Source organism: Oncorhynchus clarkii, chromosome 17, assembly GCF_045791955.1.
Source record: "Oncorhynchus clarkii lewisi isolate Uvic-CL-2024 chromosome 17, UVic_Ocla_1.0, whole genome shotgun sequence".
NCBI classification, from domain to species: domain Eukaryota; kingdom Metazoa; phylum Chordata; class Actinopteri; order Salmoniformes; family Salmonidae; genus Oncorhynchus; species Oncorhynchus clarkii.
The window spans coordinates 8,098,807-8,124,553 of NC_092163.1; the positions used below are offsets into that span (position 1 = coordinate 8,098,807).

Genomic DNA, 25,747 nt, shown 5'->3' on the forward strand with positions numbered 1-25,747 from the left:
GTTATTCTTGATTCAATGTTTCTTATTAATTTTATCATTTTTGTTTTTTACTAATGTGTGAAGTGTAAACAATCTATCATAAACTTCATTGTCATTGTTTTTACCTTGTTATTACAGTATTTTCAGTGGAGAGAAAATTAAAAGCTTTTAAAATCACAATCTTGTACTGTACATACAGTAACTACAAATAATACATTTAAATTAGTTTGTAGAGCAATAGTGGTTTATTCACCTTCATAATCATTATTTCCATACAAAATGTACACACACACTTTCAGAAGAAGCAAAGTCCAGCTCCTAGACACACAACCAGTTACATAAAATATTATGTATTGTCATTTTTTTAAATGCAGACACGATATGACTCAATAAACCGAGACAGACAGACAGACTTGTATGCATGGCAGGTTGAAAAAAATAAATAATTTGGCCAAATACTCAGTCAGCTGAAGACACCTCTTTCACACAAAATGGCCGTTCAGACTTTCGGTATCGCTGAACAATGTCTGCTTTATGTAGCTAACAAGCTTGCTGGGATAGCTAGTTCACTAAATTCATAAGCCACTCCCACGTCAACTCTTAATAACACAGTATTTTTACATGGATGCTTTACTATTTATTTTTAAACATTATTTTACCTTCAATTTTGTGTATATTCATTGGTATCTTTATCTACTGCCATCTTCTGTTTGAATCTTGTTTGGTTAGGCAGGTAGCCTAGTGGTGAGAGTGTTGGGCCAGTAACAGAAAGGTTGCTGGATCAAATCCCCAAGCTGAAAAGGTAAAAATCTGTCATTCTGTCCCTGAACAAGGCAGTTAACCCAGTAGGCTGTCATTGTAAATAAAAACTTGTTCTTAACTGACTTGCAAATTTAAATAAAGGTTCAATTAAAATCCTCTGCTGGTTTCCCCTGACTCTGCCCATTTCTTTCTTGATTGGCCATTATCAAAAAAAGACCTTGTGAGCATCGTAGATTCACATGTTTCAATCTCAGATTGGATTGTCTGAATTCGCTAGTCAAGTGTCAATCCCGGAAAAAAAAAACATTGATGAAAGATATTTTGAGAAAATGTGACCTTTTTCAGGAAACTAGTCGTGTGTCGCAGGTCACTACTTCACAGGAGAGCCATTAGAACGTAAACTTTTTTAAATCAAAATGCATTTTTTGGCAACAATGCCTTCTTGAACATGTGAACTTTCATGTGCCTTAATAACAATCTTGTATTCCATCTGTAAATACAAATACAATTGTTAACTTATGAGCCTAGTTGGTTTAACCAGAGAAAAAGTCAGCAACCTTCCCGCTAACCATGATTGGCTAAGACAATGAGTGGGATGGACAGGCCGAAAGATGATTTCGGATTGGTCTGCCATAAGCAGACTTCTGTCTATTTGAGCTGGTCAGTAAATCTAGGTAATCCTATCTAACGTGGCTTTTATTTTTTTATTGCGTAGTAAAACTACGTAAATCTAATGTCAAATTAAAGTGTACTATTAGCTAGCTAACACTAGCTGGCTGGCTCGCTAGCTAACGTTATGTGTATGCTCTCCACTTTCTGGAGGGCCGAGTTTTGAAATCAGTGGAATTCTAGTATGATAGCTAAGGAGATGGAGAAAACACCTGTCTCTGGATTACATCTTCCAACTAAGGGCAACCAAATCATCAGGAGACGCGTCAAACCATGATGTATAAGGGTAAGAGATTCTAGCTAGCTACATTTTCAGATATTACACGTTTCTAAATTTGACATAAAGTCTTTTCATTTGCTACCGGGATCGATATGACAACAGCCAGTGAAAGTGCAGGGCGCCAAATTTAAACAACAGAAATCTCACAATTAAAATTCCTCAAACATACAAGAATTTTACACCATTTTAAAGATAAACTTGTTGTTAATCCCACCACCGTGTCCGAATTTAAAAAGGCTTTATGATGAAAGCACACCAATTGATTATGTTAGGTGAGTGCCTAGTCACAGAAAAACACAGCCATTTTTCCAGCCAAAGAGAGGAGTCAAAAAAAAGCAGAAATAGAGATAAAATGAATTACTAACCTTTGATGATCTTCATCAGATGACACTCATAGGACTTTATGTTACACAATACATGTATGTTTTGTACGATAAAGTTCCTATTTATATCCAAAAATCTCAGTTTATATTGACGCGTTATGTTCAGTAGTTCCAAAACATCCGGTGATTTTGCAGAGAGCCACATCAATTTACAGAAATACTCATAATAAACATTGATAAAAGATACAAGTGTTATACATGGAATTATAGATCCACTTCTCCTTAATGCAACCGCTGTGTCAGATTTCAAAAAATCTTTACAGAAAAAGCACACCATACAATAATCTAAGTACAGCGCTCAGACACAAAAACAAGCCATACAGATATCCGCCATGTTGTGGAGTCAACAGAAGTCAGAAATAGCATTATAAATATTCACTTACCTTTGATGATCTTCATCAGAATGCACTCCCAGGAATCCCAGTTCCTCAATAAATGTTTGTTTTGTTCGATAAAGTTCATAATTTATGTCCAAATACCTCCTTGTTGTTCGCGCATTTTGTTCACAAATCCAAATTCATGAGGCGCGGTCACTAGGTCCAGACGAAAAGTAAAAAAGTTCCATTACAGTCCTTTGAAACATGTCAAACGATGTATAGAATCAATCTTTAGGATATATTTAACATAAATCTTCAATAATGTTCCAACCGGAGAATTTCTTTGTCTTCAGAAATGCAATGAAATGCAGGTCGCTCTCACACGAGCACACGTGATCAGCTCATGCCAGACACCTGATTGAAAGAGCTCTCATTCCCTCCTCCTTCATAGTAGAAGCCTGAAACAAGGTTCTAAAGACTGTTAAACATCTAGTGGAAGTCTTAGGAAGTGCAATATGACCCCATAGACACTGTATATTCGATAAGCAATGAGTTGAAAAACTACAAACCTCAGATTTCCCACTTCCTGGTTGGATTTTCTCTCAGGTTTTTGCCTTACATATGAGTTCTGTTATACTCACAGACATATTATGCATAACTTAGCTTCTGGGCCTGAGTAGCAGGCAGTTTACTCTGGGCACCTTATCCATACAAGCTACTCAGTACTGCCCCCCAGCCATAAGAAGTTGTTAAAGTGTACTGTTAGCTAGCTAGCTAATGTTAGTTGGCTTGCTAACTAATGTGTATGACCTTAATTCATATCTCAGAGCCACTAATTTTAGCCTAATGTTAGCTAGCTAACATTGAACCTGGTTGGCTAGCGACCTGCAGATTCATACAGGGTAGTAAAGTCATGAGTTGGGATTATGGTTCATTGTTTACCTAGGTAGCTAGCTACATGTCATAACAAAATAGTCTCTTCTTCGTGTGCCAGAGCGCAGAATAACTGATGGATTTACCAACGCTCAACACCATTTGAATATGGCCGTGTCAGTAAACGTTGGTAAAAAGCGTAATTAAATTGTTGCCAGCAGCACAGATACAGTCACCAACACTCTGGATAACATTAATAAAGCCGAATCAGCTCTGCTAGGGTGAGTAAAATGGTCAGAGTAGGGTTTTCTCTTATTATGTGTCTGGAAGTAGCTAACAAGCTAGCTAATTAGCTTGGGTGCTTGCCTGCCATTGTGAGGTCAGAACGTTCGGATCAACGCGACTCATCGGCCAGAGCATCCCGTGTGTGTTCTGAACGTGAAATGCTCAGAGTTTATGAATGGACAATAGGACAGCACAGTTGCAGTCACCAACAGATAACATAACAGCCTAACCAGCTCTGCTAGGGCGAGTAATGTTCAGTGAGCTGTTCTCTCTCACTTAGATGTCTGAAAGTAGCTAGCAAGTTAATACAGAATGCTTGGAACAACCCTTAAAGAGATGGGTGGGGCTAAAGCTTAAGAGGGTGTGAACGATGCTGATTGGGTGTAGACAAAGAAAGGGTCTCCAATAGTAGTACCAAAACATTCAAAGACCAAATTACTTTCCCATTGTTCCTTAACTGTACTGTATGATATATCATTTTGTAGCTTTGAGTCTCTACTTTTATCCGATGTAGAGTACACAATTTCAAGTTATGCTACATAAGTCCGATTTGAGCCGGTCAGTCACAAATGTGAATCCCTCGCCCGTTTCCATGACCCCTGGCAAAAACATAGACTGTGTATAGGGCAAAGATCTTTGCCTGTTCCTCTGGCATGGATTCAGCTTACAAATATGGAAACTCCAATGTTCACACCAATTCCAAACTTTTAAATCCATGACGGAAAGTGTGAACTTGCACTCTTGGGAAAAGGTTGAGAACCGGGATCTCAGCCTTAGGCACCTTATTACCAGTTTGTTATTCTGTTAATGATCCAAGTGGATGAGGACATGATTGTGACAAAGGAGGCTGCAGTAATGTTGAGATGCCAGTAGAAGGAGCTCTAGTCTAGAACACTGGAACCTTCAGTAGCACTTTGATGGAGATGATGAGGAGTGATGGGTCACATTATGTGAGAAAACACATTCAGAAACCATATAGAACAGTCAACACTTTGTTATGGATCTGTATTTAAAGAAAAGTTGAAAATGGGCTGCATTTAGGCAAAATCTAAGCCCACCCCTCAAATGAAGAAATGTAAATAGCTATGTGGTCTTTAGCAGTACATCTAGTACATCCCTTTCTGACATGCTGTTGATACATGTGATTGTCTTAAATCCCCGACTAGGCTACTTTCAAAATGTGTCAATCACTAAAATCACAATTCTTGTTTCTATGCACTGCTACGACGGTAAGTTGACTCACTGTACAAGACCTCTCCCCTTCACTATCAATAAGTGCATTTAGGACGACGTCCCCACAGTGACTGTACGTACATACCCCAAACAGAAGCCATGGATTACAGGCAACATTCGCACTGAGCTAGAGTAGAGCTGCCGCTTTCAGGGTGTGGGACTTTAACCCGGAAGCTTAAAAGAAATCCCGCTATGCCCTGCGACGAACCATCAAACAGGCAAAGCATCAATACAGGGCTAAGATTGAATCATACTACACACTCTGACGCTCGTCGGATGTGGCAGGGCTTGCAAACTATTACAGACTACAAAGGGAAGCACAGCCGCGAGCTGCCCAGTGACACGAGCCTACCAGACTAGCTAAATCACTTCAAAACTCACTTCGAGGCAAGCAACACTGAGGCACGCATGAGAGTATCAGCTGTTCCGGACGACTGTGTGATCACGCTCTCCGTAGCCGACGTGAGTAAGACCTTTAAAGAGGTCAACATACACAAGGCTGCGGGGCCAGACGGATTACCAGGACGTGTGCTCCGGGCATGTGCTGACCAACTGGCAGGTGTCTTCACTGACATTTTCAACAAGTCCCTGATTGAGTCTGTAATACCAACATGCTTCAAGCAGACCACTATTGTCCCTGTGCCCAGAACACAAAGGCAACCTGCCTTTAGAGCAGTGATGTTTTGGGGCTGTTGCTGTGAAACACGGACTTTCAACTCCCTCCAAAATGTTTTATGGGGTTGAGATCTGGAGACTGGCTAGGCCACTCCAGGACCTTGAAATGCTTCTTACGAAGCCACTCCATCGTTGCCTGGGCGGTGTGTTTGGGATCATTGTCATGCTAAAAGACCCAGCCACGTTTCATCTTCAATGCTACATGGCCCCATTCATTCTTTCCTTTACACGGATCAGTCGTCCTGGTCCCTTTGCAGAAAAACAGCCCCAAAGCATGATGTTTCCACCCCCATGCTTCACAGTAGGTATGTGTTCTTTGGATGCAACTCAGCATTCTTTGTCCTCCAAACACAACGAGTTGAATTTTAACAAAAAGTTATATTTTGGTTTCATCTGACCATATGACATTATCCCAATCTTCTTCTGGATCATCCAAATGCTCTCTAGCAAACTTCAGACGGGCCTGGACATGTACTGGCTTAAGCAGGGGGACCCGTCTGGCACTGCAGGATTTGAGTCCCTGGCGGCGTAGTGTGTTACTGATGGTAGGCTTTGTTACTTTGGTCGCAGATCTTTGCAGGTCATTCACAAGGGATTTTTGCTCACCGTTCTTGTAATCATTTTGACCCCACCGGGTGAGATCTTGCGTGGAGCCCCAGATCGAGGGAGATTATCAGTGGTCTTGTCTGTCTTCCATTTCCTAATAATTGCTCCCACAGTTGGTTTCTTCAAACCAAGCTGCTTACCTATTGCAGATTCAGTCTTCCCAGCCTGGTGCAGGTCTACAATTTTGTTTCTGTTGTCCTTTGACAGCTCTTTGGTCTTGGCCATAGTGGAGTTTGGAGTGTGACTGTTTGAGGTTGTGTACATGTGTCTTTTATACTGATAACAAGATCAACAGGTGCCATTAATACAGGTAACGAGTGGAGGACAGAGGAGCCTCTTAAAGAAGAAGTTACAGGTATGTGAGAGCCAGAAAACTTGCTTGTTTGTAGGTGACCAAATACTTATTTTCGGCCATAATTTGCAAATAAATTCATTAAAAATCCTACAATGTGATTTTCTGGATTTTTTTTCTCATTTTGTCTGTCATAGTTGAAGTGTACCTATAATGAAAATTACAGGCCTCTCTCATCTTTTTAAGTGGGAGAACTTGCACAATTGGTGGCTGACTAAATACTTTTTTGTCCCCACTGTATATATAGATGTATACTTTTTTTGGTGTCTCAGAGAAGGAGTGCTGATGTAGGATCGGGTCCTACCGATCCATATAATAAAGATCTAAAAGGCTAAACTGGTCCGAGATGAGCACTCTTAGTCTACTCTGATTCACTTTGTGAATATGGACCCTGGACTGGTTTAATGTATCAGGTGGAGTTATTCACCAGATATAGAGTGAGTTGTTGTTTATGTTTCTTCGACTGCAACAATGGCCTTGAGAACAACAGGAAGTGTGTTGGGGGTCTTTCTCTGGTCTGTAGCAGGTATGGTCTCATTCATAACTGTTTTAGTAATGTTATCTTAATGTTATTCTGGTGTGTTCGTTGACATTGTTTCACTTTCTGATCTTCGTTGCTTTTTTATGTCTCTATTTTACTTTGGTCAGGGTGTGAGTTGGGGTGGGCATTCTATGTTTTTGTTCTATGTTTTGTATTTCTGGTTTTGGCCTGGTATGGTTCTCAATCAGAGGCAGCTGTCAATCATTGGCTCTGATTGAGAACCATACTAAGGCAGCCTGTTTTCCCACTATGGGTTGTGGGTAGTTGTTTTCTGTGTCTGTGTTTCACCATACAGAACTGCTTCGATGTTCATTGTTTCACTATGTTTTTTTTGTATTCAGTGTTCAGTTATATTTTCATAAAAAATGGACACTTACCACGCTGCGTTTTGGTCCAATCTTTCATACTCCTCGTCAGAAGAGGAGGAAAATCGTTACAGAACTACCCACCAAAAAAGGACCAAGCAGCGTGGTCACCAGGAGCAGAGGGTTCTGGACTCCTGGACTTGGGAGGACATTCTGGACGGGAAGGGTTCCTACACATGGGAGGAGATCCTGGCTGGAAGGGATCGCCTCCCATGGGAACAGGTGGAGACAGCCAGGAGAGCAGAGGCAGCAGGAAAAGGGAGCCGCGAAATGAGGTAAGGCAGCGCAACAGGCACGAGAGGCAGCCCAAAATTTTTTTTTGGGGTGGCACACGGGGAGATTAGCAGAGTCAGGTGATAGACCTGAACCAACTCCCTGTGCTTACCGGAAGAAGCATAGTACTGGTCAGGCACTGTGTTATGCGGTCAAGCGCACAATGTCGCCAGTACACGCTCACAGCCCGGTGCGCTATAGGCCAGCCCCCCGCAAGTGCCATGCGAGAGTGGGCATCCAGCCAGGGCGTGTTGTGCCAGCTCAGCGTGTTTGGTCTCCGGTACGCCGTTTCGGCCCAGGGTATCATGCGCTGGCGCTGCGTGTTGTGTCTCCGGGGCGCTGCCAATATGCCTGCGCTCCGCCCGTGCCGGGCGAATGTGGGCATTGAGCCTAAGGGAGAGGTGCGAGTGGTATGCACCAGATCTCCAGTGCTCCCCCACAGCCCAGTCATCCGGTGCCTCCTCCACACACCAGGCCTCCTGTAGGTCTCTCCGTCTCCTCCCTCCAGGTTCTCCCGTCTGTCCGGAGCTGCCGGAGCCGCCCGTCAGTCAGGAGCTGCCGGAGCCGCCCGTCAGTCAGGAGCTGCCGGCGCCGCCCGTCAGTCAGGAGCTGCCGGCGCCGCCCGTCTGTCAGGACCTGCCGGAGCCGCCCTTCACTCCGGCGCTGCCGGAGTCTCCCGTCTATTCGGGGCCCGCTGCAGGGGTCCCCAGTCCGAGGTCGGCGCCGAGGGTCGCCGCTCCAAAGGCGCAACTTAAGTGGGCCAAGACTATGGTGGAGTGGGGTCCACGTCCCGCGCCAGAGCCGCCACCGCGGACAGATGCCCACCCAGACCCTCCCCTATGGGTTTAGGATTTGCGTGGGTGGGTACTGTCACGTCCTGACCTTAGTTCCTTTTTTATGTCTCTATTTTACTTTGGTCAGGGTGTGAGTTGGGGTGGACATTCTATGTTTTTGTTCTATGTTTTGTATTTCTGGTTTTGGCCTGGTATGGTTCTCAATCAGAGGCAGCTGTGCATCGTTGTCTCTGATTGAGAACCATACTAAGGCAGCTTGTTTTCCCACTATGGTTTGTGGGTAGTTGTTTTCTGTGTCTGTGCTTCACTTCACTTTCAGAACTGCTTCGATTTTCATTGTTTCACTTAGTTTTTTTTTGTATTCAGTGTTCAGTTATATTTTCATAAAAAATGGACACTTACCACGCTGCGTTTTGGTCCGATATTTCATACTCCTCGTCAGAAGAGGAGGAAAATCATTACACATCGTCTGTTAGGGGCTTCTGCTTTTCTGGAATAGTTGTCTTTCACACCTCACTGAGTAACGCTTAAGTCCTTTCTGTGGTTTTCATTCACACTCAGCAAGTAGAGTACGGCAACAAAGTGTGGACAAACGCTGTTAGTGTGAGAAAATGAGTCTGTAATGTATAATCACCATCATGTGTGATTGCGTTGCAGTGTTACTGGGTCAGGATGGCAGGAGTGTGAAATACACCACTCAGAGTATCTGCACCTTGAAGGTGTCAACAGTAGAGCTGTCCTGCTCTTACACATATCCCAGTGGCTATACAATCACAACAACCTTCTGATTTACCAAACTTTATACCGTGACTCTGAGTGGTGACCCAGACTACAAAGGTCGTGTGACGTACCGTAGCGACAAGAAGAATGGCCACACTCTGACAATCAGAGACCTGAGAGACAGTGACTCAGCTACATACAAGTTCAGATTTATAGCAGATCAGACCGTAGGGAAATATGCTGGCGATCCTGTAGTCACTCTGTCTGTCACAGGTACAGTTACATTCAATAAAGCTAAACTGTTGAATTCCATTTAGTTCTGGGCATTAGTCTTGGTTTGTGTTTACATCTGTATAGAATAGGATTTCTTCCATCAGTGTCTTAGAGGGAAAACTCAGTGATAAAGGGATTTACAGTGATATTGTTTTTTAATCACTTTATTTGGATGGTCTGGATAGATGCTCTACAGATGGTCATTCTATCAACACACTACCTGTTGATAAGTTACTGCTTTTATTTTTTACTGTGTCACAATAGTCTCTTTCTACTATTTTCCCTGTACCTTGACACAGCTCTCTCTCCACAGTGTGTCCATCCTGACCCTAACTGGGACACACACACCACTGAAAATGAGGACCAGACACTCTGGCAGTAGGTATGTTATAACACATTCATATAGGTGTTTATTTTGTATACAGTTTTTGTGTTTGTTTGTGTGAGTGGGTAATTGGGTGAGTGAGAGAGATGAACACAGAAAGTAGAAGTGAGCGAGAATGCTATAGAGCAGTGTGTAAAGTGCTCATGCTGTGTTTCCTGTGTCGCTGTCTCTCTCTCAGAGTGTGAGGGACTCGCCCAGTGACACATTCACAGCTCTTCAGAGAGACACTCAGCCCTCTGTGTATCAGACCATCCAGGGGACCACCCACAGAACCTGGGCTGATAGAACCATCACAGAACCTGGACTGAAGAGAACCACCACAGAACCTGGACTGAAGAGAACCACCACAGAACATGGACTGAAGAAAACCACCACAGAACATGGACTAAAGAGAACCATCACAGAACCTGGACACAAGATAACCACCACAGAACCTGGACTGAAGAGAACCACCACAGAACCTGGACTGAAGAGAACCACCACAGAACATGGACTGAAGAAAACCACCACAGAACATGGACCGAAGAGAACTATCACAGAACATGGACTGAAGAGAACCACTACAGAACATGGACTGAAGAGCTATGGCTCCAAATCAAAGCTAGTCCTTACACCTCTATTCTCTTACTAATATATTGTTATAATATCTCGGAGGTTCAACCAAATTACAAAATGACACATTGGTTTCCCTTCCCTTTTAGCAGTCTATGAACATGGTGTGACATCAGTCCCTGCTTTGGTTTAGTTTCCCCTGACACTGTTTCCACTTGCTAACGTTTTAGCATTCGTGTCACAAATCCCATTCGTCATGTGACTGATAAGAGGCATTTCTCGCACATAATTTCAAAATCAATCAAAAGTTTTAAAAAATGCGTTGTGAAGCTCAACAAAGTCACTTCCAGATGATTTGAACATGATGTGAGATTGTTAATATGTAAAATCTTAATATCAGTCTCGTGATTTGAATGGGATTTTTGTAAATGTGGGAGTTTTCGACATTGTAGCCAACTTTAGAGGCAAGTCGAAATCTACAAATCACCTTGCATGATGAATAACTACTCAATATTATTTATAGATCATTCAGTCAGTCACAATTTACCCATGATACATCAGTTTTGATGCTCTCGAACACTGTCTGAGTGACTGCTGAAGGAAGCCCTCACTGCATAAGCTTCTTGGTCCCTGACATAGAGTTGGATAGAAGGTACATCTTGACATCTTTGTCATGATGTCTTCTGTGACAGAATGAGCAGCACCATTGAGGGCTATTTCCATATTAAAGTTGTTCATATCTTCAACTTCCATAAGTTTGATAACAGTCTTTATACCAACTGAAATGGTGTATTCAATGGCTTAGCCATGCTAAAACAGGCTTTGAAGCAAGAACGCCCTCTACTCAACTCTATTGTCCCTGACTGCTTCAAAGTTGTGTCAGCCACAGACTTCAAACCTCCAACCTCACACTCAGTGTCTATTTATATAGACTTCCAGTAAGCTAACTTGCAACACATTTCCCCTTCACTCTGTAAGTATGCTTGACTATATCTTAAAATATGTTTATTTGATCATTTGTTTGTATCCATGAACTTCTGTATCCTGTTATGTGCATGGCCATGCTATTGTAATATATGTTTTGTTTTTCTGTTATTTACAGTATACTCTGTAGATGTATTTCTGTGTATATTAATCTGATACAGTATTGTACATGGGGTTACACATATAATACTTTAGCATGGTATTTTAAGGACTCTCAAAGCAAGAGATTGTTGTGGAGACTTGTTTGAAAATGACCTAAAGTAAGACTGAGAGTAACAGTGATTAGGTGTATGCTTCGTAAGATCTTTAGGAGTAATATTAACATGAGAGACAGTGATGGTGGGTTGTGTTTAGGAGTAGTATTAACATGAGACACAGTGATGGTGGGTTGTGTTTAGGAGTAGTATTAACATGAGACAGTGATGGTGGGTTGTGTTTAGGAGTAGTATTAACATGAGACACAGTGATGGTGGGTTGTGTTTAGGAGTAGTACTAACATGAGACACAGTGATGGTGGGTTGTGTTTAGGAGTAGTATTAACATGAGACACAGTGATGGTGGGTTGTGTTTAGGAGTAGTATTAACATGAGACACAGTGATGGTGGGTTGTGTTTAGGAGTAGTATTAACATGAGACACAGTGATGGTGGGTTGTGTTTAGGAGTAGTATTAACATGAGACACAGTGATGGTGGGTTGTGTTAACATGAGACACAGTGATGGTGGGTTGTGTTTAGTAGTATTAACATGAGACACAGTGATGGTGGGTTGTGTTTAGGAGTAGTATTAACATGAGACACAGTGAGACACAGAGATGGTGGGTTGTGTTTGTAGTATTAACATGAGACACAGTGATGGTGGGTTGTGTTTAGGAGTAGTATTAACATGAGACACAGTGATGGTGGGTTGTGTTTAGGAGTAGTATTAACATGAGACACAGTGATGGTGGGTTGTGTTTAGGAGTAGTATTAACATGAGACACAGTGATGGTGGGTTGTGTTTAGGAGTAGTATTAACATGAGACACAGTGATGGTGGGTTGTGTTTAGGAGTAGTATTAACATGAGACACAGTGATGGTGGGTTGTGTTTAGGAGTAGTATTAACATGAGACACAGTGATGGTGGGTTGTGTTTAGGAGTAGTATTAACATGAGACACAGTGATGGTGGGTTGTGTTTAGGAGTAGTATTAACATGAGACATGTACTAACATGAGACACAGTGATGGTGGGTTGTGTTTAGGAGTAGTATTAACATGAGACACAGTGATGGTGGGTTGTGTTTAGGAGTAGTATTAACATGAGACACAGTGATGGTGGGTTGTGTTTAGGAGTAGTATTAACATGAGACACAGTGATGGTGGGTTGTGTTTAGGAGTAGTATTAACATGAGACACAGTGATGGTGTGTTGTGTTTAGGAGTAGTATTAACATGAGACACAGTGATGGTGGGTTGTGTTTAGGAGTAGTATTAACATGAGACACAGTGATGGTGGGTTGTGTTTAGGAGTAGTATTAACATGAGACACAGTGATGGTGGGTTGTGTTTAGGAGTAGTATTAACATGAGACACAGTGATGGTGGGTTGTGTTTAGGATTAGTATAAAGTATTTTGTTGGTTTAGATGCACACACTCAGTATCACTTCCCTGTTTTCCTTTCCTGTCTGTCCTCTGACAGACCTCCCGAGTCATATCAGAAACATGTATATACACATTATACTTTACAGAATATGTTCCTCTGTAACTCAGTTGGTAGAACATGGCACCTACAACGTTATGGGTTTGGTTCCCAGGACCACCCATAGGTGCTCTAGTCTAGATCACTGAACCTTCAGTACCACTTTGATGCAGCTGATGAGGAGTGATGGTCATGGGTGTGTAAATTGAATGGGTTCTAATTGAATAACATCATGGAACTTTGACCTGTATATACAGAACTCAGAAGGGCAAGGTAGGTCATTAAAATGTTAATGTTATAAATAGTTTAGTCAACACAGTGTTTAAATGGTTCTGTATGTAGTATAAAGATCACAGTGAAAATTGATATTTAAAAAAAATATATATATATATATATGCCCAGACTTGTCTTTTACACAATTTCTGTTCTATTACAGTAACAGCCCTTTTCTGGCGTGTTGGTCTGGTTGTCGTGGATGTTAATGTCTTTACTAAACAGGAAGGACAGTTCTGCATCCACTACTTGTGTTCTGACTGCTTTTATAAGGTTTCAACACTTCTTGTTTTCACTCACTACCAGACAGTTGACTCACTGTACAAGTCCTCTCCTCTTCACTTCACTCTGTAAGTACTCTTGACAATATCTTGAAATATAGTTTTTGGTTATTTGTTTTTAGTCATAAGTCAAATACTTGAGGGTAATGTATAATTTGTGTGTGTGTGTGTGTGTGTGTGTGTGTGTGTGTGTGTGTGTGTGTGTGTGAGTGTGTGTGTGAGTGTGTGTGTGTGTGTGTGTGTGTGTGTGTGAGAGGGAGAGAAAGAGAGTAAGAGAGAGTGAGATAGAGAGTGAAAGTTACTGGCTGTTTAGCCTCACAGCTTGAGGATAGGTGCTGTCATTGAACCTGGTGGTCAGTCTTTAGGCTGCTGTACAGCTTGACGGACCGTAAAGGATGGAACATTTATCCTCCTATATTTGGAGTTCTGAGAATAAAACAGCTTCAGAAAAATCAATGTAGAAATATGTGTTTACAGTTCTACAGATCTGTTCAATAAGTGATTGTTGTTGTTGTTGTTTACAATGATGATGATGACTACTGTATATATTAGGAATTTATTTTTTGCATCATGTCAGTTTAAGTAGACAGACGTAGACAGACATGCAACACATCACACACATTACATACATAGTGCAGTAGACTTACAGACAGACAGTATTCACATAGACAACCATATAGCACAATACAACACAACACAATATGAGTCTGGTTCATTCTCAGTAATGAGGTCCTGGACCCCATTTACAGTTTATACTTCAATGTATCAGGTGGAGTTATTCACCAGCTATAGAGTGAGTTGTTGTTTATGTTTCTAAGACTACAGGTTGGGAGATGCAACAATGGCCTTGAGAACAGCAGGAAGTGTGTTGGTGGTCTTTCTCTGGTCTGTGACAGGTATGTTATTATTCATAATTTATATGTTTGTCAATCTACAGACATGTGTATTACATTTGCTTGTGTTCTGTTAGGCATCTCCACTTCACTTTAAATAGTTATGTTTTACACCTCACTGAGTGATGATTATCTGTGGTTTCTAATATGGCAACAAAGTGTGGACAAACCCTACCTTCAGTGTGAGCCAAATACCTTGTCCTAATTCTGATACCATTGTGATGTCTAACTGTGTTTCAGTGGTACTGGGTCAGGATGGCTGGAGTGTTACATACACCACTCAGAGTATCTGTACCTTGAAGGGGTCATCAGTGGATCTGTTCTGCTCTTACACATATCCCAGAGGTAAAGTCACAACAACCTTCTGGTTCACTAAAATGGAGGCTGGTATAGAACCTGAAGATCTAGGTCAGGACCCAGAGTATGCAGATCGTCTGGAGTATCACGGAGATAAGAAGAAAGACTGTACCCTGAAAATCACAGACCTGAGAGAGAGAGACTCAGCTACGTACAAGTTCAGATTATTAACAGATCAGGAAGGAGGGAAATATTCTGGAAGTCCTGGAGTCACTCTTTCTGTTACAGGTACAGTTACATTCAATACAGTTAAACTGTTGAATTCCATTTAGTTCAGGAAAATTGTCTTGGTTTGTGTTTATGTCTGTATAACATAGGATTTCCTCCATCTTTGTATTAGAGTGATAAGTCAGTGATAAAGGGATTTACAGTGATATTGTTTTTTCTCCAGGTCTTCAGGTGAAGGTGAATGGTGGACATCAGGATAAGACACTGACCTGTAGCACCACCTGTACTCTGACTGACAACCCCACCTACATCTGGTACAAGAACGGACAACATCTAGATGAGAGCACCTCCCCCCAGTACAAATACTCAGTCTCCAGGAACTATGATGACACTTATTACTGTGCTGTAAAAGGCCATGAGGACCTCCACTCTCCTGCAGTGTGTGAGTGTTCATTTAATACATTATACTGTGTGTTGGTTTCACTATGAGAACTTGAGAGCTTTGAGCATCTCTAGAAAGAACTGAGAACACAATCCAATTGACCTCTTGTTATGTCACTGTGTTTCAGGTGTTCAGGGTCAGAGCTGCAACAGAGTGACTTACACCAAGAGGAGAATCTGTGTCTTGAAGGGGTCAACAGTGGACATATCCTGTACTTATGTTGGTTATTATTCCACCACATCATCATTCTGGTTTAGAAGTGATAAGTCGACCCCTGAAGACCTAACCAGAGACACAGGGTATGCAAGTCGAGTGGAGTACACTGGAACATACGGAGTTCCCTTCACCCTGAGAATCTCAAATCTGAGAGAGGACGACTCAGCTGAGTATCGCTTCACTTTTAAAACAAACAACTTTGACTGGGGTCATAGTTTCCCAGGAACAACTCTGTTTGTCACAGGTAATAAATACTACACTGTATGATACAACTGTAAATCATATTGAATTACAGGATAAATATATTAACCATCCTGTTAACACAGAGGTGTATGTGGTTTTATACATATTGTTTCAGGTCTGCAGGTGAAGGTGACTCCTGCTGCAGTGGGACAGAAGACACTGACCTGTAGCACCACCTGTACTCTGACTGACAACCCCACCTACATCTGGTACAAGAACGGACAACATCTAGATGAGAGCACCTCCCCCCAGTACAAAGACCCAGTCTCCAGTAACTATGAAGACAGTTACTCCTGTGCTGTAAAAGGCCATGAGGATCTCCACTCTCCTGCAGTTTGTGAGTGTTTATTTAATAAGGGACAGATTGAAATTTACTGGGGGACGGGACAGGACTGGTCTTCAAAGTTTAAAATATTTTCACATGACCCTCCCCTTGTACTGTAAAATAAATGGAACACCCTCCCCCTCACAGAATTAACTCAAAATAATGTTTACGACCACAAATAAGAATAACTGTAGCGACCTGCACTTATAAACGTGATACCGACTTTGCCACTTCAGCCTGCTTTTGTGGCCTGATCGATGCCACGCAGGGCTACGGGCCAGAAGGTTGAGGGTTCCTGACCACCACAGACAAGCTCACCCTGCCTGTTCTATTACACTGCCATCATATACAAAATATATGCAACACATTTTCCACCAACAGGTTTCTGTGCCAATGCAGCACACAACCAATAAACAAAGCATACTGACTTCAGACACTTCAATGTCATGGTTTGTGTTTTCAACACCACAATACATAGACAATGTAAATCTGGACAAACAGAGAATACATCCCTCCCTACCTTGTAGTCTGACCCAGTATTGAAGGCTTGACAATCTCTGAATGTCATTCAACTTTTTGGTGTTTTGTAACAAATGTCTCTTTCCGTTCATCAAATGGCTGCTGCTCAGTTTGGATTGACTGATTGATTTTATTTGTCAGTTAAAAGAATGCATACAGTGGGGAGAACAAGTATTTGATACACTGTCGATTTTGCAGGTTGTCCTACTTACAAAGCATGTAGAGGTCTGTAATTTTTATCATAGGTACACTTCAACTGTGAGAGACAGAATCTAAAACAAAAATCCAGAAAATCACTTTGTATGATTTTTAAGTAATTAATTTGCATTTTATTGCATGACATAAGTATTTGATCACCTACCAACCAGTAAGAATTCCGGCTCTCACAGACCTGTTAGTTTTTCTTTAGGAAGCCCTCCTGTTCTCCACTCATTACCTGTATTAACTGCACCTGTTTGAACTCGTTACCTGTATAAAAGACACCTGTCCACACACTCAATCAAAAAGACTCCAACCTCTCCACATTGGCCAAGACCAGAGAGCTGTGTAAGGACATCAGGGATAAAGTTGTAGAACAGCACAAGGCTGGGATAGGCTACAGGACAATAGGTAAGCAGCTTGGTGAGAAGGCAAAGCTGCTGCCGCAATTATTAGAAAATGGAAGAAGTTCAAGATGACAGTCAATCACCCTCGGTCTGGGGCTCCATGCAAGATCTCACCTTGTGGGGCATCAATGATCATGAGGAAGGTGAGGGATCAGCCCAGAACTACAGGGCAGGACCTGGTTAATGACCTGAAGAGAGCTGGGACCACAGTCTCAAAGAAAACCATTAGTAACACACTACACCGTCATGGATTAAAATCCTGCAGCGCACGCATGGTCCTCCTGCTCAAGCCAGCGCATGTCCAGGCCCGTCTGAAGTTTGCCAATGACCATATGGATGATCCAGAGGATGAATGGGTGAAGGTCATGTGGTCTGATGAGACAAAAATAGAGCTTTTTGGTCTAAACTCCACTCGCCGTGTTTGGAGGAAGAAGAAGGATGAGTACAACCCCAAGAACACCATCCCAACCGTGAAGCATGGAGGTGTAAACATCATTCTTTGGGGATGCTTTTCTGCAAAGGGGACAGGATGACTGCACCGTATTGAGGGGAGGATGGATGGGGCCATGTATCACGAGATCTTGGCCAACAACCTCCTTCCCTCAGTAAGAGTATTGAAGATGAGTTGTGGCTGGGTCTTCCAGCATGACAACGACCCGAAACACACAGCCAGGGCAACTAAGAAGTGGCTCCGTAAGAAGCATCTCAAGGTCCTGGAGTGGCCTAGCCAGTCTCCAGACCTGAACCCAATAGAAAATCTTTGGAGGGAGCTGAAAATCCGTATTGCCCAGCGACAGTCCCAAAACCTGAAGGATCTGGAGAAGGTCTGTATGGAGGAGTGGGCCAAAATCCCTGCTGCCGTGTGTGCAAACCTGGTCAAGAACTATAGGAAACATATGATCTCTGTAATTGCAAACAAAGGTTTCTGTACCAAATATTAGGTTCTGCTTTTCTGATGTATCAAATACTTATGTCATGCAATAAAATGCAAATTAATTACTTAAAAATCACACAATGTGATTTTCTTAATATTTGTTTTAGATTCCGTCTCTCACCGTTGAAGTGTACCTATGATAAAAATTACAGACCTCTACATGCTTTGTAAGTAGGAAAACCTGCAAAATCGGCAGTGTATCAAATACTTGTTCTCCCCACTGTATATAAACAATATTATTTTAAGTGAACAGGATTGGACAATAAAGTTGGTGACTTATTTTCATTGTGGTCCCTATGTTTTACATAAATACATATACAATTATATTGAACAAAAATATAAACGCAACGTGCAACAATTTCAACCATTTTACTGAGTTACAGTTCATATAAGTGTAACGGATGTGAAACGGCTAGCTTAGTTAGCTGTGCACGCTAACTAGCGTTCCAATCGGTGACATCACTTTCTCTGAGACCTTGAAGTAGTAGTTCTCCTTGCTCTGCAAGGGCCGTGACTTTTGTGGAGCCATGGGTAACGATGCTTCGTGGGTGACTGTTGTTGATGTGGGCAGAGGGTCTCTGGTTCGCGCCCGGGTATGGGCGAGGGGACGGTCTAAAGTTATACTGTTACATAAGGTAATCAGTCAGATGAAATACTGTATATTCATTAGGTCCTAATCTATGGATTTCACATGACTGGGCAGGGTCACAACCATAGGTGGGCTTGGGAGGGCATAGGACCACCCACTGGGGAGCCAGGCCCAGCCAATCAGACTGAGGTTTTCCCAACAAAAGGGCTTTATCACAGACAGAATTACTCCTCAGTTTCATCATCTCTCTGGGTGGCTGTTCTCAGATGATTCCGCAGGTGAAGAAGCCGGATGTGGAAATCCTGGGCTGAATGTAAAAAAACACACAATCGTCCCCAAAACAAAAAATAAATAGATCCCTAATACATCACTGTAAAACTGTATACAATGTATATCAGTGTTGGTTTCATTTTGTAATATGAGATCTGTTAGCATTTCTAGATAGAACTGAGAATACAATCTAGTTGACCTCTTGTTATGTCACTGTGTTTCAGGTGTTCAGGGTCAGAGCTGCAACAGAGTGACTTACACCAAGAGGAGAATCTGTGTCTTGAAGGAGTCAACAGTGGACATATCCTGTACTTATGTTGGTTATTATTCCACCACATCATCATTCTGGTTTAGAAGTGATAAGTCGACCCCTGAAGACCTAACCACAAACCCAGGGTATGCAGGTCGTGTGGAGTACACTGGAACATACAGAGGTCCCTTCACCCTGAGAATCACAGATCTGAGAGAGGAGGACTCAGCTGGGTATCGCTTCACTTTTAAAGCAGACAACTTTGACTGGGGTCATAGTTTCCCAGGAACAACTCTGTCTGTCACAGGTAATACTACAACTGTAAATCATAATGAATTACAGGAGAAAATATATGAACCATCCTGTCAACACAGAGGTGTATGTGGTTTTATGCATATTGTTTCAGGTCTGCAGGTGAAGGTGACTCCTGCTGCAGAGGGACAGAATACACTGACCTGTAGCACCACCTGTACTCTGACTGACAACCCCACCTACATCTGGTACAAGAACGGACAACATCTAGATGAGAGCACCTCCCCCCAGTACAAAGACCCAGTCTCCAGTAACTATGAAGACAGTTACTCCTGTGCTGTAAAAGGCCATGAGGATCTCCACTCTCCTGCAGTTTGTGAGTGTTTATTTATTAAGGGGCAGATTGAAATTTACTGGGGGACGGGACAGGACTGGTCTTCAAAGTTTAAAATATTTTCACATGACCCTCCCCTTGTACTGTAAAATAAAATAATGTTTACGACCACAAATAAGAATAACTGTAGCAACCTGCATTTATAAACGTGAATTCCGACTGATCGATGCCACGCTGGGCTACGGGCCAGAAGTTTGAGGGTTCCCGACCACCACAGACAAGCTCACCCTGCCTGTTCTATTACACTGCCATCATATACAAAATATATGCAACACATTTTCCACCAACAGGTTTCTTTGCCAATGCAGCACACAACCAATAAACAAAGCATACTGACTTCAGACACTTCAATGTCATGGTTTGTGTTTTCAACACCACAATACATAGACAATGTAAATCTGGACAAACAGAGAATACATCCCTCCCTACTGTAATGGTTTTCTTCATCTGAACGAGAGGCGGACCAAAGCGCAGCGTGGTTATTTTGACTCATGTTTTAATAAATCACTTCACATTAACAAACTAACAAAAACAAGAAACGTGAAAACCCAAAACAGCCCTATCTGGTGCAAAACAGAGAGACAGGAACAATCACCCACAAACACACAGTGAAACCCAGGCTACCTAAGTATGATTCTCAATCAGAGACAACTAATGACACCTGCCTCTGATTGAGAACCATACTAGGCCGAAACATAGAAATACCCAAATCATAGAAAAACAAACATAGACTGCCCACCCCAACTCACGCCCTGACCATACTAAATAATGACAAAACAAAAGGAAATAAAGGTCAGAACGTGACAGTACCCCCCCCCCCCCAAAGGTGCGGACTCCGGCCGCAAAACCTTGACCTATAGGGGAGGGTCTGGGTGGGCGTCTGTCCGCGGTGGTGGCTCTGGCGCGGGACGCGGACCCCACTTCATCATTGTCTTAGTCCGCCTTATTGTCCGCCTCCGCGGCTTTCTCACCATGGCCACCCTTCTCAATGACCCCACTGGACAGAGGTGGGGCAGCTCGGGACAGAGGTGGGGCAGCTCGGGACAGAGGTGGGACAGCTGTTCGGGACAGAGGTGGGACAGCTGCTCGGGACAGAGGTGAGACAGCTGCTCGGGACAGAGGGGCGGCTGCTCGGGACAGCGGGGCGGCTGCTCGGGACAGCGGGGCGGCTGCTCGGGACAGCGGGGCGGCTGCTCGGGACAGAGGGGCGGCTGCTCGGGACAGAGGGGCGGAGGCTCTGGACAGAGGGGCGGCGGCTCTGGACAGAGGGGCGGCGGCTCGGGACAGAGGGGCGGCGGCTCGGGACAGAGGGGCGGCGGCTCGGGACAGAGGGGCGGCGGCTCGGGACAGAGGGGCGGCGGCTCGGGACAGAGGGGCGGCGGCTCGGGACAGAGGGGCGGCGGCTCTGGGCTGAGGGGCTCTGGCGGCCCCTGGCTGACTGGCGGCACTGGCGGCCCCTGGCTGACTGGCGGCACTGGCGGCCCCTGGCTGACTGGCGGCACTGGCGGCCCCTGGCTGACTGGCGGCACTGGCGGCCCCTGGCTGACTGGCGGCACTGGCGGCCCCTGGCTGACTGGCGGCACTGGCGGCCCCTGGCTGACGGGCGGCACTGGCGGCCCCTGGCTGACTGGCGGCACTGGCGGCCCCTGGCTGACTGGCGGCCCCTGGCTGACTGGCGGCACTGGCGGCCCCTGGCTGACTGGCGGCGCTGGGCAGACGGGCGGCACTGGCGGCGCTGGGCAGACGGGTGGCACTGGGCAGACGGGCGGCACTGGCGGCGCTGGGCAGACGGGTGGCTCAGGCGGCGCTGGAGAGGAGGAAGGCTCTGGTAGCGCCGGAGAGGCGGGAGACTCCGGCAGCGCTGGAGAGGAGGAAGGCTCTGGTAGTGCCGGAGAGGCGGGAGACTCCGGCAGCGCTGGAGAGGAGTGAGCCCCTGTAAGGATGGGCCGGAGAGACAGCCTGGTACGGGGGGCTGCCACCGGAGGACTGGTGCGTGGAGGTGGTGACGGATAGACCGGGCCGTGCAGGCGCACTGGAGCTCTTGATCACCGAGCCTGCCCAACCTTACCCGGTTGAATGGTCCCGGTCGCCCTGCCAGTGCGGCGAGGTGGAATAGCCCGCACTGGGCTATGCAGGCGAACCGGGGACACCGTGCGCAAGGTTGGTGCCATGTAAGCCGGCCCAAGGAGACGCACTGGCGGCCAGATGCGTAGAGCCGGCTTCATGGCATTTGGCTCGACGCTCAATCTAGCCCGGCCGATACGCGGAGCTGTAATATACCGCACCGGGCTATGCACCCGCACTGGGGACACTGTGCGCACCACTGCATAACACGGTGCCTGACCGGTCTCTCTAGCCCCCCGTTAAGCACAGGGAGTTTGCACAGGTCTCCTACCTGACATAGCCATACTCCCTGTTAGCCCCCCCCCCCCCCAAGACATTTTTGGGGCTGACTCTCGGGCTTCCATCCGCTCTGCCGTGCTAGTTCCTCATAATGCCGCCTCTCTGCTTTTGCTGCCTCCAGCTCGGCCTTGGGGCGGCAATATTCTCCTGGCTCTGCCCAGGGTCCTTTCCCGTCTAGAATCTCCTCCCAAGTCCATTTCTCCAAGTAGTGCAGCCTCTCCCACTGCTGCTGCTCCTGCTGCTGCCTCTGTTGCTTCTCCTGCTGCTGCAGATTAAATACTGTATATTCATTAGGTCCTAATCTATGGATTTCACATGACTGGGCAGGGTCACAACCATGGGTGGGCTTGGGAGGGCATAGGCCCACCCACTGGGGAGCCAGGCACAGCCAATCAGACTGAGGTTTTCCCAACAAAAGGGCTTCATCACAGACAGAATTACTCCTCAGTTTCATAAGTTGTCTGGGTGGCTGTTCTCAGATGATTCCGCAGGTGAAGAAGCCGGATGTGGAAATCCTGGGCTGAATGTAAAAAAACACACAATCCTCCCCAAAACAAAAAATAAATATATCCCTAATACATCACTGTAAAACTGTATACAATGTATATCAGTGTTGGTTTCATTTTATAATATGAGATCTGTTAGCATTTCTAGATAGAACTGAGAATACAATCTAGTTGACCTCTTGTTATGTCACTGTGTTTCAGGTGTTCAGGGTCAGAGCTGCAACAGAGTGACTTACACCAAGAGGAGAATCTGTGTCTTGAAGGAGTCAACAGTGGACATATCCTGTACTTATGTTGGTTATTATTCCACCACATCATCATTCTGGTTTAGAAGTGATAAGTCGACCCCTGAAGACCTAACCACAGACCCAGGGTATGCAGGTCGTGTGGAGTACACTGGAACATACAGAGGTCCCTTCACCCTGAGAATCACAGATCTGAGAGAGGAGGACTCAGCTGGGTATCGCTTCACATTTAAAGGAGACAACTTTGACTGGGGTCATAGTTTCCCAGGAACAATTATGTCTGTCACAGGTAATACTACCCTGTATGATACAACTGTAAATCATATTGAATTACAGGAGAAAATAAATTAACCATCCTGTTAACACAGAGGTGTATGTGGTTTTATACATATTGTTTCAGGTCTGCATGTGAAGGTGACTCTTGCTGCAGAGGGACAGAAGAGACTGACCTGTAGCACCACCTGTACTCTGACTGACAACCCCACCTACATCTGGTACAAGAATGGCCAACATCTAGATGAGAGCACCTCCCCCCAGTACAAATACTCAGTCTCCAATGACTATGTAGACAGTTACTCCTGTGCTGTAAAAGGCCATGAGGATCTCCACTCTCCTGCAGTTTGTGAGTGTTTATTTATTAATAAGGGACAGATTGAAATTTACTGTGGGACAGGACTGGTCTTCAAAGTTTAAAATATTTTCACATGACCCTCCCCTTTTACTGTAAAATAAATTGAACACCCTCCCCCTCATAGAATTAACTCAAAGTAATGTTTACGACCACAAATAAGAATAACTGTAGTGACCCTGCATTTATAAACGTGAATACCGACTTTGCCACTTCAGCTTGCTTTTGTGGCCTGATCGATGCCACGCAGGGCTACGGGCCAGAAGGTTGAGGGTTCCCGACCACCACAGACAAGCTCACCCTGCCTGTTCTATTACACTGCCATCATATACAAAATATATGCAACACATTTTCCACCAACAGGTTTCTTTGCCAATGCAGCACACAACCAATAAACAAAGCATACTGACTTCAGACACTTCAATGTCATGGTTTGTGTTTTCAACACCACAATACATAGACAATGTAAATCTGGACAAACAGAGAATACATCCCTCCCTACCTTGTAGTCTTACCCAGTATTGAAGGCTTGACAATCTCTGAATGTCATTCAACTTTTTGGTGTTTTGTAACTAATGTCTCTTTCCGTTCATCAAATGGCTGCTGCTCAGTTTGGATTGACTGATTGATTTTATTTGTCAGTTAAAGAAATACATATATAAACAATATTATTTTAAGTAAACAGGATTGTTGTTTTAAAGGATTGCACAATAAAGTTGGGGACTTATTTTCATTGTGGTCCCTATGTTTTACATAAATACATTTACAATTATACTGAACAAAAATATAAACGCAACGTGCAACAATTTCAACCATTTTACTGAGTTACAGTTCATATAAGTGTAACGGATGTGAAACGGCTAGCTTAGTTAGCTGTGCACGCTAACTAGCGTTCCAATCGGTGACATCACTTTCTCTGAGACCTTGAAGTAGTAGTTCTCCTTGCTCTGCAAGGGCCGTGACTTTTGTGGAGCCATGGGTAACGATGCTTCGTGGGTGACTGTTGTTGATGTGGGCAGAGGGTCTCTGGTTCGCGCCCGGGTATGGGCGAGGGGACGGTCTAAAGTTATACTGTTACATAAGGTAATCAGTCAGATGAAATACTGTATATTCATTAGGTCCTAATCTATGGATTTCACATGACTGGGCAGGGTCACAACCATTTTACTGAGTTACAGTTCATAAGGTAATCAGTCAGATGAAATACTGTATATTCATTAGGTCCTAATCTATGGATTTCACATGACTGGGCAGGGTCACAACCATTTTACTGAGTTACAGTTCATATAAGGTAATCAGTCAGATGAAATACTGTATATTCATTAGGTCCTAATCTATGGATTTCACATGACTGGGCAGGGTCACAACCATTTTACTGAGTTACAGTTCATATAAGGTAATCAGTCAGATGAAATACTGTATATTCATTAGGTCCTAATCTATGGATTTCACATGACTGGGCAGGGTCACAACCATTTTACTGAGTTACAGTTCATAAGGTAATCAGTCAGATGAAATACTGTATATTCATTAGGTCCTAATCTATGGATTTCACATGACTGGGCAGGGTCACAACCATTTTACTGAGTTACAGTTCATAAGGTAATCAGTCAGATGAAATACTGTATATTCATTAGGTCCTAATCTATGGATTTCACATGACTGGGCAGGGTCACAACCATTTTACTGAGTTACAGTTCATATAAGGTAATCAGTCAGATGAAATACTGTATATTCATTAGGTCCTAATCTATGGATTTCACATGACTGGGCAGGGTCACAACCATTTTACTGAGTTACAGTTCATATAAGGTAATCAGTCAGATGAAATACTGTATATTCATTAGGTCCTAATCTATGGATTTCACATGACTGGGCAGGGTCACAACCATTTTACTGAGTTACAGTTCATAAGGTAATCAGTCAGATGAAATACTGTATATTCATTAGGTCCTAATCTATGGATTTCACATGACTG

The 25,747-nt window shown here is 43.9% G+C and overlaps 1 protein-coding gene across 1 annotated transcript; it reads left to right on the forward strand.

The window, feature by feature from the left end:
• Positions 1-14,348: 14,348 nt before the first annotated feature.
• Positions 14,349-24,502, forward strand: LOC139370476 (sialoadhesin-like). Its single transcript, XM_071109975.1, has 9 exons — positions 14,349-14,426; positions 14,664-15,008; positions 15,172-15,390; positions 15,518-15,850; positions 15,965-16,186; positions 19,316-19,648; positions 19,748-19,969; positions 23,098-23,430; positions 23,542-24,502. Exons 1-9 carry the CDS (start codon positions 14,372-14,374, stop codon positions 23,832-23,834), a joined length of 2,355 nt encoding a protein of 784 aa, XP_070966076.1. The 5' UTR covers positions 14,349-14,371; the 3' UTR covers positions 23,835-24,502.
• Positions 24,503-25,747: the final 1,245 nt, after the last annotated feature.

Bases quoted from the DNA above. Each gene is read 5' to 3' on its own strand.
- LOC139370476 (XM_071109975.1), top strand. From the start codon at position 14,372: ATGGCCTTGAGAACAGCAGGAAGTGTGTTGGTGGTCTTTCTCTGGTCT. The intron at 19,649-19,747 runs GTAATACTACAA...ATATTGTTTCAG, and splicing joins AACAACTCTGTCTGTCACAG to GTCTGCAGGTGAAGGTGACT. The intron at 23,431-23,541 runs GTAATACTACCC...ATATTGTTTCAG, and splicing joins AACAATTATGTCTGTCACAG to GTCTGCATGTGAAGGTGACT.